The following is a 13,177-nucleotide window of genomic DNA, read 5'->3' as shown; positions in this document are numbered from 1 at the left end:
TGGCTCTGTCTTCCAGGACTAAAATATAGTTATTGTCTTTATTTTCTTCTTTTAATTCGTAGCCAGGCATGGGAAACAATGATAGTTTTTAAAAAAATTAAATCACGTTATTAATGAGCCCTGAATTATGGTCTTGCAAATGTTTTTTTCACACTGATAGATACCTGTGTTCTCTTCTGCTCTTTTAGTCATCCTGTTCATCCCAAGAGAAGCTACACCAGTTACCATACCAGCCAACGCCTGATGAACTCCATTTTTTGTCTAAACATTTCTGTACCACTGAGAGCATTGCCAGTGATAACAGGTGCAGAACCACTGCAATGCGCCCTCGGTCCCGAAGTCTCAGGTGAGTTTGTGTGGAAATAGGGGCAAGAGCTATATTTGCCTCTTCTGGAGCATCATGGTTTTGCATATTAGAAGCATTCACCATTTTTAAAATTGCGTATGTAATTATAATTATACATACAAAAAACATATATATATAAAAAACATAAATAATATAAAATAAAAGTATAATAAAACAACCATGCATTTGAGAGTGAATTATGAGTACTTCTCAAAAATTCTTACTCCTGGTTTTGATCATGGCTCACTTTAGTGGCTAACATTGTCAACTTTTTCTTAATGAAGGCCACTAACCTCTATGAATTGTCTTGATTAGCTAGTCAAACTGTCCTCAAGAGAGAGTCCTTATCTGCAAAACTAATTCAAAATGTATTTATATCCTAGGACTATCTGGAAAGAAATGTGATAAAGAACAAATGGGTGGGTGGGTGGGCATGTATTCCTTTATTTCCTTTACCAAGGTGAACTTGAGTTTCTTGTTTCCCAAAATCTGGGCCTCTTCATTTCATTCTCAGTGGCCGTTTGTGTAAGATGTGTTTATCCAAGATGTGTTTTAAGCAGTTGGAATAGCTTAGGCTTGGAGAATTGAGATGAATTAGTGGAAAAGTTTACAAGAACTGGAAGGAACAAAAAGGAAGGACTACATTTTTTACTGTTATGTTGATCCTTTCCAAAAGTATAGTCGTTTCACAGGTATGCAGATCTTAAGGATTGAGGAATGTAGTGCAATATATTTTAGCTGTGCTTTTAAATTTTTTACTTAAAAATCTGTGTAGACTATTGTGAGAAATATAGTTGGTAACTACAGGAAACTGCATGCTTACTAAGAAAAAAATCCTGTTAATTGGAAAACTATAGATGGAAACTGTATTGTTTTTATTGCCATATCTTTTTTCAATTTGTGTTCCACTTTTTACACCTAAAAAAATTCAAATCTTTCATTTGAGCGCAGAGAATGTGTACAAATGCCTCACAGCAAAAACAAGTGCCAAGTATTTTCAGAGGGGTATTATACTTCAGAAGTGCTGTGATGAAACTATGTACCTGCCCTGTCCTCAGTGGATTTGCTTATGGCTGTCCTTAACAAATATTCAGTTAAAGGACCACCCATCCTTGTGGTACTGTAAAACAAATTCTAGTCTTCCATTTTTAACTATTTAGAAAGCTCAGGCCCAATTCTGCTCATGCGAGAAGCCACTATACTATGATAAAGTCACTGCCAGATAATGACATTCCCCTTGTGGAGTCTTTTTCATACTCAACGTCTTTTGGATCAAACTGAATGGACCAGTGTCAGGAGAATCAGATGGAGATTTTTCTAAGGAACTGAAAGTGGCTAATGAAGGCTCATGATAGGTGCACAGTTTCATAGGTTAGCCAAGGCCACAGATACCTTTTATGGATTTTTACCTGCAAGGCTCATGCTTTTCTTACAGGCACAGTGACCCAAGATTGTTAGAATTCGTATACTTGTACAGCAGTATTTGTAGAAAGTTGCTGCCTTTATCTGCTGGTCAGATAGAAAATAGATTATTTTGAGTATAATTTTTTGTTAGTATGGGGTTGGTTTTTTATTTTATTTTGTGTGTATTTTTTATTTGTTTGCTGTTTTTTATGTTATATCTATTGTTAAAATAAAAAAAAACAATAAAAAAAGGAAAAAAAGGCATCCTTCTCAAATTTTTCACCTGCAGCTAACAGAATTCTTGGACTTCAATAGCAGGTTATGCTATTTTGATTGTAGGTAACCTTCAAAGGGGCAGTTATATATATATATATATATATATATATATATAACTAACAGGTACATATATCTTTGTTGCCCTTCTAAGAAAAAGATGATGTTCACAAGTGTTGCAAAACTGATGGTGTCCTGCAGTGTAGCTACAAACTAAGAAAGTAACATAGTAGTTAAAAATCAAGCACATGAAATAATCTTTAGAGTCAATCAGAAACAGCAGAAAGGAATAAAGTGTATCAGCTAGTTAGTGGATGTACCAAGGATGTACCTTGGTCAGATGTACATTTCCAGTGTAGCCTGTGTTGTCTTTTTGTTTAAAAGAAGCTGTACAAAAATTAATTTATTGCAGTTCGTGCTTAGACACAATATAAAGGGATCGTTTCCTTTGCTTGCAGCCCTGGACGTTCTCCTACCTGCTGTGACAATGAAATAATTATGATGAACCATGTCTACAAGGAAAGGTTCCCAAAGGTAACAAATTGTATTCAAGGTAGCCAGTATCTAAATTGATAAGCTACATAGGTTTTAAGTAAGTGATGTTTTTGTTATGGGAACTAATGATCAAACTGTAATGGCTTTCAGAAAGCATCACCAAGCTCTTATAAAAAGATAAAATCTCAAAAAAGAAAATCCCTCTTGAGAACTGGACATTCATGTGGCAAAGCTGCTGAACAGGTTTTGAAATGAATGATGCTGGTAATATATTCTGCTGATTGGAAACAGGCATTGCATCTGATTTCAATAGGTGCTGTGTACTTGGGCAAATGTATGCTGAATTAGTAAACCATAAATAGTATCTCTTGCTAAGTTTTTTTGAGAGTCAGCTGATATACCTGCGCATTACTTCCTTTAGTAACATTTATTCCTTTTCCGAAACACTCATTATATACCTTAATTGTGAAGATCAGTGAACAGCTGTGGGGCTTTGACTATGAGATACCAAATGAGAATATGCTGTTATCATGTCTAGAGGTCTGAGATACAAATGAGTTCCTAGGTGCAGTTGTGTAGTGTAGAACACTGCACTCAGTCCCTAGGATTTTGATGACCCTGAGAAAAATAAAATAAGGTAAAACTGATACTGTTCCAAAAAACGCCTTAAAAAAAAAAGAAAATTTTCTTCATAGAAGTGTGTAAAGGAATTTGTCAGGATTTGTACATCACTTGAGCAGCAACCAGAAAGTGTGGAATGACCTTCTCAGTTTGATGTTTGAGATATGAACTAGGTGTGGGATTACTTTTTAATAATCATAGACTAATAATGAAAATATCCTTAAGGTTTTTTTAAGAATCTGCATTTTTTTGAGAACTGGGCAGTTGGTTGTCTAAAACACATCTAGTAAAGTGCTGACCTACCTGACAAGACCTGTGAGACTGTGGTGCTTTTAATCAGTCAGTGTTCATTCAGATTTCCCAGTGAAGTATTTCATGGTGTACACGGTGCAACCTGTATGAAGGATGGAAAGGTATTTATTCTGGTCTGTAATATCTTCAGTATACTTCTACTTCAGTATCTTCAGTCTACTCTAAAAAAGTAGACAGTAGCCTTTTTTGTTTCCCCTTCAGTATTTTGACTCGGACTTAAAATTTTAGTCATAAGTGTCACTTTAGTTCTGTTTAGTGATCATCACAAGATTCGTGCACAGTTAATCACCAGTGGCAGACAAAAGAGAGGATCTGAATAGCAGCACAGTAAGGCTGTTGCTTTTCAGGACTGATAATGTGGTGATATGTCATCTGTTCATTTGCCTTATTGTTTGATTGCTTTTCTCCTTTAGTCTTCTCACACATTCCAGATGGGTAACATCTTAGGTAGTACAAGAATGTCACAGAATCAGAAATAAGCTTTGAGGCAGCTAGTTGCATGTAAAGCTAATGTAATGCATTGTATGTCTGTCTAACTATAGGCTACAGCTCAGATGGAAGAGAGGCTGCAAGACATTATAACAAATCATTCTCCAGAGAACGTCCTTCCTCTGGCAGATGGAGTGCTCAGTTTTACCCACCATCAGATCACAGAACTGGCTCGTGATTGCTTGGATAAATCCCACCAGGGCCTCATCACATCACGATACTTCCTTGAATTACAGCAGAAATTAGACAAGTTGTTACAGGAGGTATGAGCCATGAGACTACTGCTATGTTTGCTTGAAAAAAAATTTAAATCTGTTCACCCAAGAATTGTTGTCTTGAAATAATCATGACTGTTCACTCAAATAATTGGTGAAGTGGTATTCATACCAGTTTTAGTTTACATGGTGACCACAACACTTGAAGGCATCCAAGTGTACTAGTCTGGATAGATGAGTTATAAAGATTTCAGAAACAGCAGTGTTTTGTCATGCAGTGTGAGTTATAAACTGCTTAAAGAAGTGTGTGCATAAGCCTAAATGAGGAGGCATGCCAGTCTGTTTACTGTGTTCATAGTGGATAAATGAGGACACATACACACTTTCCACTTTATCAACCCTACTAATTGCTTGCTAAGAAAGCAGGCAGCCACCATTAGATTTCCATTAGTTACAGGTTATTTAATTACTTAAATATTTTACTTTAATAACTGTTTATTAACAGAAATAATGTAATTTCTAAAAGTGTCAGATCTTCTATAGAATAATCACCTAGATGAATTAAGAAGAACTTGAAACTTGACAAAATAAATGTGCTATGACATTGTCACTGCAGTCTATGAATGTATCATTTTAAAAACAGTGAGTACAGCATGCAATGTGCTTGGTTATTTGAGGGTTTTGATAGCACATTATGAACCAAATTAATGTGATGGAGAGGTTAAGATACCATGCCTGTCTTCCTTTGTCTTCAGCTTTGTTTTGAGCACAGTAGCAGTTGTTAAAGGTTTTGCTGATATTTTTTTCCCTATGTTGCTTTTTTGACAGCTTCTATTAATTAAAGATGTTTTTTACTGTATTTTGAATTTTTTTTTCTTCATAAAGCAATGGAAAGCTTAAGAACATAAACTAATATATTTCTAGATTACTAAACCATATGTTTAAACAGAAAAAATACATAGAGCATGCTTATTAGTCAAAAGGAAGTTCTTTTAGTGTCCTTCTTGTGAAATACTTTTATTCTTATTATACCAAAGTTCAGGCAGATTTGGCCAGTTGGCTGGCAATACCTGACTAAGAATTATGTTAATACTAGTGATTATGTCAAGATTCAAGGAAACAGGTATAAGCTAAGATTCATTAAATGACTGTTAATAATGACTCTTAACAATGTATCCCTTAAAATGGCTACAGGAGTTCAGAGTAACTTCCTCTCATTCAAATAAACCCCTTAAACTCCACTAAAAAAACCCTGATTAGCAAATTACTGTTCAATCTGCATATGAAGCAATGCATTATTAAAAAAACCACAGAAACACTCATTTTGTCATGTTCTCTGATGCTAATTCTTTATTATATAAAAAAGCCTTCATTTGAAAAGACCATAACATAAAATACTCATACTGAATGTTTGAATCAACCATAATACTTTTTAATAGCATGATGAGACAGTGCAAAAACTTTCTCAAGTTTCTCACAACTTGATTTTGAGCACTTAGTTTTGCTTTGGTTTTGTGAGGTTTGTTTGTTGTTAATTCTCAGCTGTGATGTTCAGCAGAAAGCTGCATCTCATACTGCTATTTGGTGTATTGCAATTACTTTGAATGCCAAGGGGAAGACTTCTCAAGTTTGAGAAGCTTGATTCAAGCAAGATTTTTATAAATCTAAGGTGAAAGTTAAGTGGACCTAAATACTTCCCTCTAGCACTGTCTTAAATGTAACATGTATTGGATCCTTTATTCACATATACACCTGAGTATTTACAAAACTGTACAAAGGTGTTTTAAATTTTGCTAGTGATTAAACAGGATGTGTTTTGTTACAAAAGTATTCTTTTTGGACCTCTTTGATAGTGTGCAGAACACAAATACTTGCGTCCACTTAAGGTTCTTCCAAAACTTGTTGCAGAGTGCTAGATGGTACTTGGGCCTCTTTCTTATTCCTTCTTTAAGCTTCACAGATTAATTCTTCTCAGATATTTGGTGGATTTTAAATTATAGTGCTCATAATAAGGTGAACGTGTAGTGTTATATTTTCATCATTTTTATCTTCAAAAATGGCAAGATAGGTATTTTTGAGAAGTACTTAATTTGTCCATTTAAAAAACTTTTAAAATGGTAGTTTTTTAGTTAGCTCTGTGATAATTTGAATAAGCAAGAGATGGTGAAAAACTTAAAGACTACTGTTGCTTTGATATTTGAGAGAGGACCTATTAGTATATTTTAATCAGAAGGAAATAGTATGGGTTCTTTGTATTCATTAGCATCCATAAATATGTTCTTAGAGAGGAACATTTGAAATAAAGTTGAAATGCAATTCAGACCATTGTACAAATATTACCAAAGCTTCTAGGAGGTTTTTTTTTCTGTTTGTATTTCTGTATAGCATTTCCCCCCCTTGTTGTAATTGTGTAGAACACAATTTTGTGTTGTCTTCCTTATGTTTACCTTTATGAAACCTCTCTCCAAGTAGATTTTGTAGATTTTTATATATGTGTGTGTGTGTATATGTGTGTGATTTTCATTTTAGTATGACATGTAACCAAAGGAAATCAGGCATGGATGTTTCATATGTTTCTTAAGACTAGTTGGGTCAGGCTTTATTTAATTCTAAAATTACTAACAATAGAGACACAAGTGCAAATGTAGAGGGATGTTTGTTGTATTGAAATGTAGTCTCTTTTGTGAAACTGGTAATAATACTGTATTTTTTTTAAAGGTGGATATCATGTCCCTTGTAGCCATTTTTATTTTGTTCTTACAGTATTAGCATTGTTCAAATTGGATTACTTGAATTTGAAACTACAGTGTTGCTCAAATCTCTATTATTTCTGCTAGCATCTTGAAACTGACATGCTGTTTGTGTTAAGTACATGCTTCAGACCCTCAAAGGTGTTCAAAATACCATATCTGCTTTCCTGAGTAGTGTATTGAACAAAATTTGGTTTATTACCACGTTTTTTTTTCTTTTCTTTTTTTTTTTTTTTTCTTAAATCTTTTAGGCTCAAGAGCGATCAGAGAGTAGAGAAATGGCATTTATTAAGCAATTTGTCCGAAAAATCCTCATAGTTATTGCTCGTCCTGCTCGTTTACTGGAATGCCTGGTATGGTCATGCTTACTATAATTAGGTTTTTCATTTGTTGATATATGAAGGTTTCTGGCTAAGTATTCATTACCCCTTTATAATTGTTTTTTGAAACATGTCAAATGTTGGTTGGGACTTCATTGTTGGTAGGATCATTTCTGCTTTTATTCAAGAACAGGGGACTGGCAGGGACCTCCTGCAGTTGTTTGGTTCCCTCCTATTGCAAATACTGGGTTATAGAATCCCTTTCAGCTACTAAGGAAGCTCCAGTCTGGAAATAGTTTGGTTTTTCTTCTTACTTTGCTAACAAGGCTTTGCTGTTCCTTCGGAATGTTCTGGAATAATACCTGCTTGGTGGCTTTCCCATTGTAGTTGTTTGTCGTCTTTTTACAAGCTTCATAATTATGTGTCATTCAACAGCTGCCAGAGCTGTAAGCAACTTGCAAGCAGCTCTGCAGGACCTGGTCTGGGAGGACCAGCAGCGGAAGGATTAGGGAATCTGTATATACATACAAATCAGACTTGTGTTTGGGACCAGAAGAACGTTCCCATTACTTACACATGGATATAGCACTGATGTTACTAGGCTGGGCTGGCTTGTGTGAGGCCACCCAGGTGTGTTTCTGATTTTCCTGCCCATGCTGTAGGTGCTGGGGTGGCTCAGGTGCAGGAAGCTGCTCCTTTTCACAGAGCCACTGTGCTTCAGTTGTTCAGTGCAACTGATAAGCCCCCTCAGGAGGACAGTGTAGAAATCCAGATACCATGTAAGAGCCATCCTGAGTCCAGCAGGCCTGGCAGGCAGCCTAAGCCTGAGCTTTGACTTTTGAGCCACTCTGCTTGGCAATACCAGGATCAGTGTTGCTGCTGCGTATAGTTATTTGAGGCTGGCAAGACTTATGTGGAAGCCACTTAGCTTCTGCTAGACTGAAGTTATGCCTGGAAGCGTCATAACAGCATTTCCATGGTACTAAATATGAAGTAGTAAGTCTTTCCAACCTGATTTTGGCTGTGCTGTCTCTTCGTCTGTGGCACAGTTAATCTGCAACCTGGCTCACTCAGCTGTGCGCATTTTGAGACCTGCCTCTATTTTGTTGTGAAAACACCATGTCTGAGTGTTCCCAGTTGCAGTTCATGACTTGCAGTTCAGAAGGAATCTTAAGAAAAGGTATCTGCTCTGAATCAGAATGAAAGAGATGTTGAAAAACACAAAGGCAGGCTTTACACCCGATTTCTTATATGATATCTTGTTTTGTCTTCCCTCTGGTCTGCGCTGTTCTCAGTCATCAAATGTCAAAAAATACCCTTAAAGACATCCTATGGGTTGGCAGACTGAGGCTTCTTTATGGTGCTTTCTCCTTCTCTTCCATGCCTGCTGGTTCTATTGTCTTCTACCCTTTCAGTTCGTGTTCCCTCCCAGTGACCTATTTGCCTCATTCTCACTAAACGCTAAGTTTTTGAGCTATCTAATCTAAATCTCCATTCACTTAATTCCCTGTTTCTGCCCTGGGAATTTATCCCAGGGTACTTGCTCTGCCTTACCACTCTTCAAGCAAAGCTGTTGTGCACCCTAAATCCCTCCTACTGGGCCTGCTGATGCAAGTGGAAGGACAGTGTTGCAAGGCCAGGGGATGCTTATTACTTTTTGAGTAATATTGGCTGATATTTAGAATATCTGTCTGAAGTAGTTACTAGATATGGAAACCTTCAGCCTCTGTCAGGGAGCTCATGGCATTGTAGGAAATAAATCTATCACTTTTGCTGTGAGAAGGTTCAGATCCCATGTAGTAATGTTGTTTTCTGATGATGGTCTTGGCCCAGGTGTTCATGGTGTGTATTTTTTCCTGGTTTTATTCATGTGAATTAAATAAATCTTTTGCAGTTTCATATGTGCCGAGAGCTACTGCCAGATACTAACTTTTTTTTTTTTTTCTCATTTGTACATGGAAAATGAAAGGCAGAGCTGCAAGTAGGAGTCAGAAGATTTGTTGCTTCTGATTATTGACATGTATGTGCACATGTGTGTGTATATATTTAGATAGATATATATATACACAAAAGTTCACATTCATATGATTAAGAATCATAAGGATTATGGTAAATCCTTGGAAGTAGACTGGAGATGATAAAAATTGCTTTATGATGAATGAAGAGTGTTGCCACAATAGTTCTTTTCAAATGCACTCCTGGTAGCCACAACAGTTCGGATGTTTCCAGAATGAAACATGATTTCTGGTTTCTCAAGCTATCTTCCAGGTTGGGACATTGAGTTCCCAAGTCCTGGGTAGCCTGAGTAGCTAGGACAGGAGCCTTGTGACCCAGAAGGCAAACTTGAAGCCCTAGCAAGTTACAAAATGCCTGGAAGGTGGGCAAGCGATCTCCTTGGCTTTCATGGGTGTTTTAAACAGAATTAATTAATCCAGCAGAAAGTCTGTGTTGTTAATTTTGTGTTTCATGACTCTCTGGCTGGCTCTCATTCTGTTAAGCATTGTATCTGTTATGATCTTGATTGTCACAAACATCTTGAAGAATGTCAGAGGCTTGTCAGTGATGTTCTGATATGAATTCATACTAGTAGATAGGGGAAGTCTAAAAAAACCCAGAAAAATTAATTCTTAGAAACAAACAAAAAAAAAACAAACCAAAAAAACCACCCCCCAAAAAACCAAACAAACCCACGAACATTTTATTAAGCATCCTTCCTTTCAATACTTTCTTAATTTTAGCATCTATCAAGGCAGTAAATAAACATATTTCCAGGGACTTGGAGGACAGTGGAGATTTTGAGTTTGCTTTTTTTCTTCCTCTTTGAGTCTTGCTGCTTAGACCTGGTCTAAATAGTAGCTATAATATTGTTGGTTTACAAAAGAAAGATGTTTCATTTCTAGATTTGGAACAATTAGATATTCAAATGTTGTTTTCAGCACTTTGTGATTTTGGATTAATTCTCAAGTTAGTGATTTTTTAAATTTTATTTTCCTTAAGGCTTATACATACACATTGATTAAAAATACATCAAAATTTCATGTAGAAGTAAAAACAGACAGCAATATACTTCAGTTTTTCTATTACAGTAGTAGATTTTTGTATTCAAGTGGCTGAAGTGAAAGGAAGTCTTCTATTTGAAATCTTATCACTGCTGAATGTAGGTCATTTAACATTTAGTATTATGGGAACTTCTGCAAGCAAAGAACTTACCATTCTTAAAGTGGTGCTCAGAAATAATGGTAAGACATTTCATTGCTTACAGCATGCTACATTGAATAGATGCAATAAAAAGACTATGAGTAATAGAATAAAAAGGTACTGAGTTCAATAGGGGAAATGTCAAATGTTCGCAGCAGATAAAGCAAAGAAAGTTTTTATGTTGTATTTTAAGACTTGTTTCTAGAGAGAGAATAATGATTATTTGTCTTCTAGGAGTTTGATCCAGAAGAGTTCTATTATCTTTTGGAAGCAGCTGAAGGCCATGCTAAAGAGGGGCAAGGCATTAAAACAGATATTCCTCGCTATATTATTAGCCAGCTGGGCTTAAATAAAGATCCTCTGGAAGGTAAGTGCAGCTCCTGGTCCAGCTATAGGCTTCCAAATTCTTCCTTCTCAACGTATTTAATAATTCTCATAATCTGTTTGGGCTGATAGAGGGTCAGAGTAAAGATGACAGCAGAACAAGCATTCACTAATCCTCACTGTTCTCTCAGAAGCTCAAAGGTATAAAAAAGGCTGAGATATTTCTGTTGTGACTCGTGTTCACAAATACACTGTGTCAATAGTACTTTAACTCATCTTTCAGCCTGGCACTGCCAGTTCCTTATTTCAGCTCTAGCTGAAATTTACTGGTATAATTTAATGGTGACTCTTACCTAACTATACATATAAATTCAATTGGGCTGAGCTATTATTTACCCTTCAGTGCTCCCAGACTCCTGCATTACAGAGTCCCTCAGAGGACTACCTCCCGCTCCTATTAAAATTGCAGGAAATTATTTTCCTGACTAGTGTCTGTGTCCATGTTGAGGACTTGTGTTTTAGGAGAACTTGGTTTCTCTTGGAGGTATTGTCATTGCAGAATTTTTGTTTTCCTGATTGTTCTTTTTAAAATAGGATTGGGAAAACTAAAATAACTTATCTTCTAATCAGATCATTTTCTTTTCCAATTTGAGACCAGGTTTTAGCACTGGTGACAAATGAAAATAGGTTCATTGTGTTCAGTGCTCATTCTGCAATTTGGAAGAAATTGGCAGAATTGCGATAATGAAAAATGAATCTATCTAGTGTCTAGCTAATGAAAAATGAGTCTAGCCAGACTCTAAATAGTTCAGATGGCAAGGAGCTTTTAAAGGTCATCTAGTCCAAAACCCCTGCAAGGAGCAAAATCAGCTAAACCAGGTTGCTCAGAGCCCCATCCAACCTCACCTTGAATGTTTTCAGGGATGGGGCTTCTATCACCTCACTGAGAAACCTGTTTCGTTACCCTCATTGTAAAAAATTTCTTAATACTAAGTCTAAATCTGCCTTCTTTAAGTTAAAAACCATTATTTCTTATCCTATGACTACAGGTGCTTCTAAAAAAACCTGTCCCCATCTTTCTTATGGTCTCATTTAAGCTTTTCTTCTGTGTTATGACTGAGCACAAGGAGGATGTCTAGGTGAGAATTTGGCAGGAAAAAAAAATAGTAAAAACCCATGATAAACTTTTTCTTACTGGTTCTTATTGGTGCAGGTTCACATTTCCTTTAATTGCAGGAAAGCTAGTACGTTTTAAGTACAGTAAAAGAAATACAGATTTTGCTTAACTTCAGGAGCTTGTGAAATTCAGCACTGCCAGATGTCAGGAGCTTGGTTAGATCTAATTGAGTTACAATGGATATTGTCACATGATTAATTATATTCAGATTATGTTTGTCTTATGTTAACAAATGTAGAGGAATCCAAGCCTATTAATTTTCTGCTTCCTATCTTCCCTCATCCAAGTTCTCTCATCCAAATTTAATGTTTTATCAGAGACAGAAATAAAAGCAGTTCTGCTTTTTACTTGGATTTGGACTACAGCAAGGATTTAGATAAATTAAGGAAGTACATAAGTATTGTTTTCCCTGTGGTGCCCCAAAAGATCCAGAAGCAGCATAATTATCTGCAAGATAAAGTGGTGTCTGCTGGGTTTGGAGAGCTGTTGGTCTGGACAATTCATAAATTCTTCACTGATTATTATCCAAGATTTAATTTGGAGTGTGGGTTGAGGGTTTAGTAATATTGACCCATGTTCTGCCACTTGAGACTTACCTTACTCATTGACTCTTTCTGGCCACTTGGATAAGTGTTCCTCAGCATGAGCCAAGAATCTGTCACTAACTCAGTTTAATAATATCTTTGCATTTTTTTAACAGTTTATTGTGATAAAGTTTTGCTGTATGCTAAATCTACAATGCATCTTATGTTTCATGAATTAAATATCAACAAATAAAATGTTGATAAATGTTGAAGCATTGTAAGATAATTGACGTGTTACTTTCTGAAGGAAATATGGGCTGTTTGTCAGTGAATACTGAAGGAGGTGTGATATGTGGACTGTTGACCTTTGATTCAGCTAGAATTTTGGGTGAATGAATTATTTTGTGTATTATTTTAGAGGTCAATGTGTATGTAGATTTTCAAGTAACTCAGGCCATCTGATTTGTATTAGTACTTTTTTGCCTCTCTGCAAAAAGTGATACTTAAAAGTGGTATAAATCACTATGCAATGAATTAAGAAATTATCAGGATTGGCTTTTAAATCGATGTCTCTATATACAATGACAATACCTAAGCAAAAATAAAAGAATAACACAATAGGTTTATGCCCTGGAATTAATATTTTACAAAAGTATTAAAAAAAAATTACATCATCATCCATCTGACAGTGCTTTAAATTCCTTTTATGCAAGACCAGAAAAAATTAAC

The 13,177-nt window shown here is 35.9% G+C and overlaps 1 protein-coding gene across 2 annotated transcripts in view; it reads left to right on the top strand.

Moving 5' to 3' along the window:
- The window catches only part of MAST4 (microtubule associated serine/threonine kinase family member 4), a 278,832-nt gene that overhangs the window by 224,435 nt on the left and 41,220 nt on the right, over window positions 1-13,177 (top strand). For both annotated transcript variants that reach the window (XM_030467138.1, XM_030467137.1), the window contains 5 exons: window positions 189-346; window positions 2,482-2,557; window positions 3,994-4,203; window positions 7,157-7,258; window positions 10,658-10,790. In XM_030467138.1, the coding sequence (XP_030322998.1) occupies window positions 189-346; window positions 2,482-2,557; window positions 3,994-4,203; window positions 7,157-7,258; window positions 10,658-10,790 (679 nt within the window). The remainder of the gene's footprint in view (window positions 1-188; window positions 347-2,481; window positions 2,558-3,993; window positions 4,204-7,156; window positions 7,259-10,657; window positions 10,791-13,177) is intronic.

This window comes from Calypte anna, chromosome Z (genome assembly GCF_003957555.1).
Source record: "Calypte anna isolate BGI_N300 chromosome Z, bCalAnn1_v1.p, whole genome shotgun sequence".
NCBI classification, from domain to species: Eukaryota; Metazoa; Chordata; class Aves; order Apodiformes; family Trochilidae; genus Calypte; species Calypte anna.
Note: the sequence above shows the minus strand (reverse complement) of the source record. Positions and strands in the feature narration are given on the sequence as shown.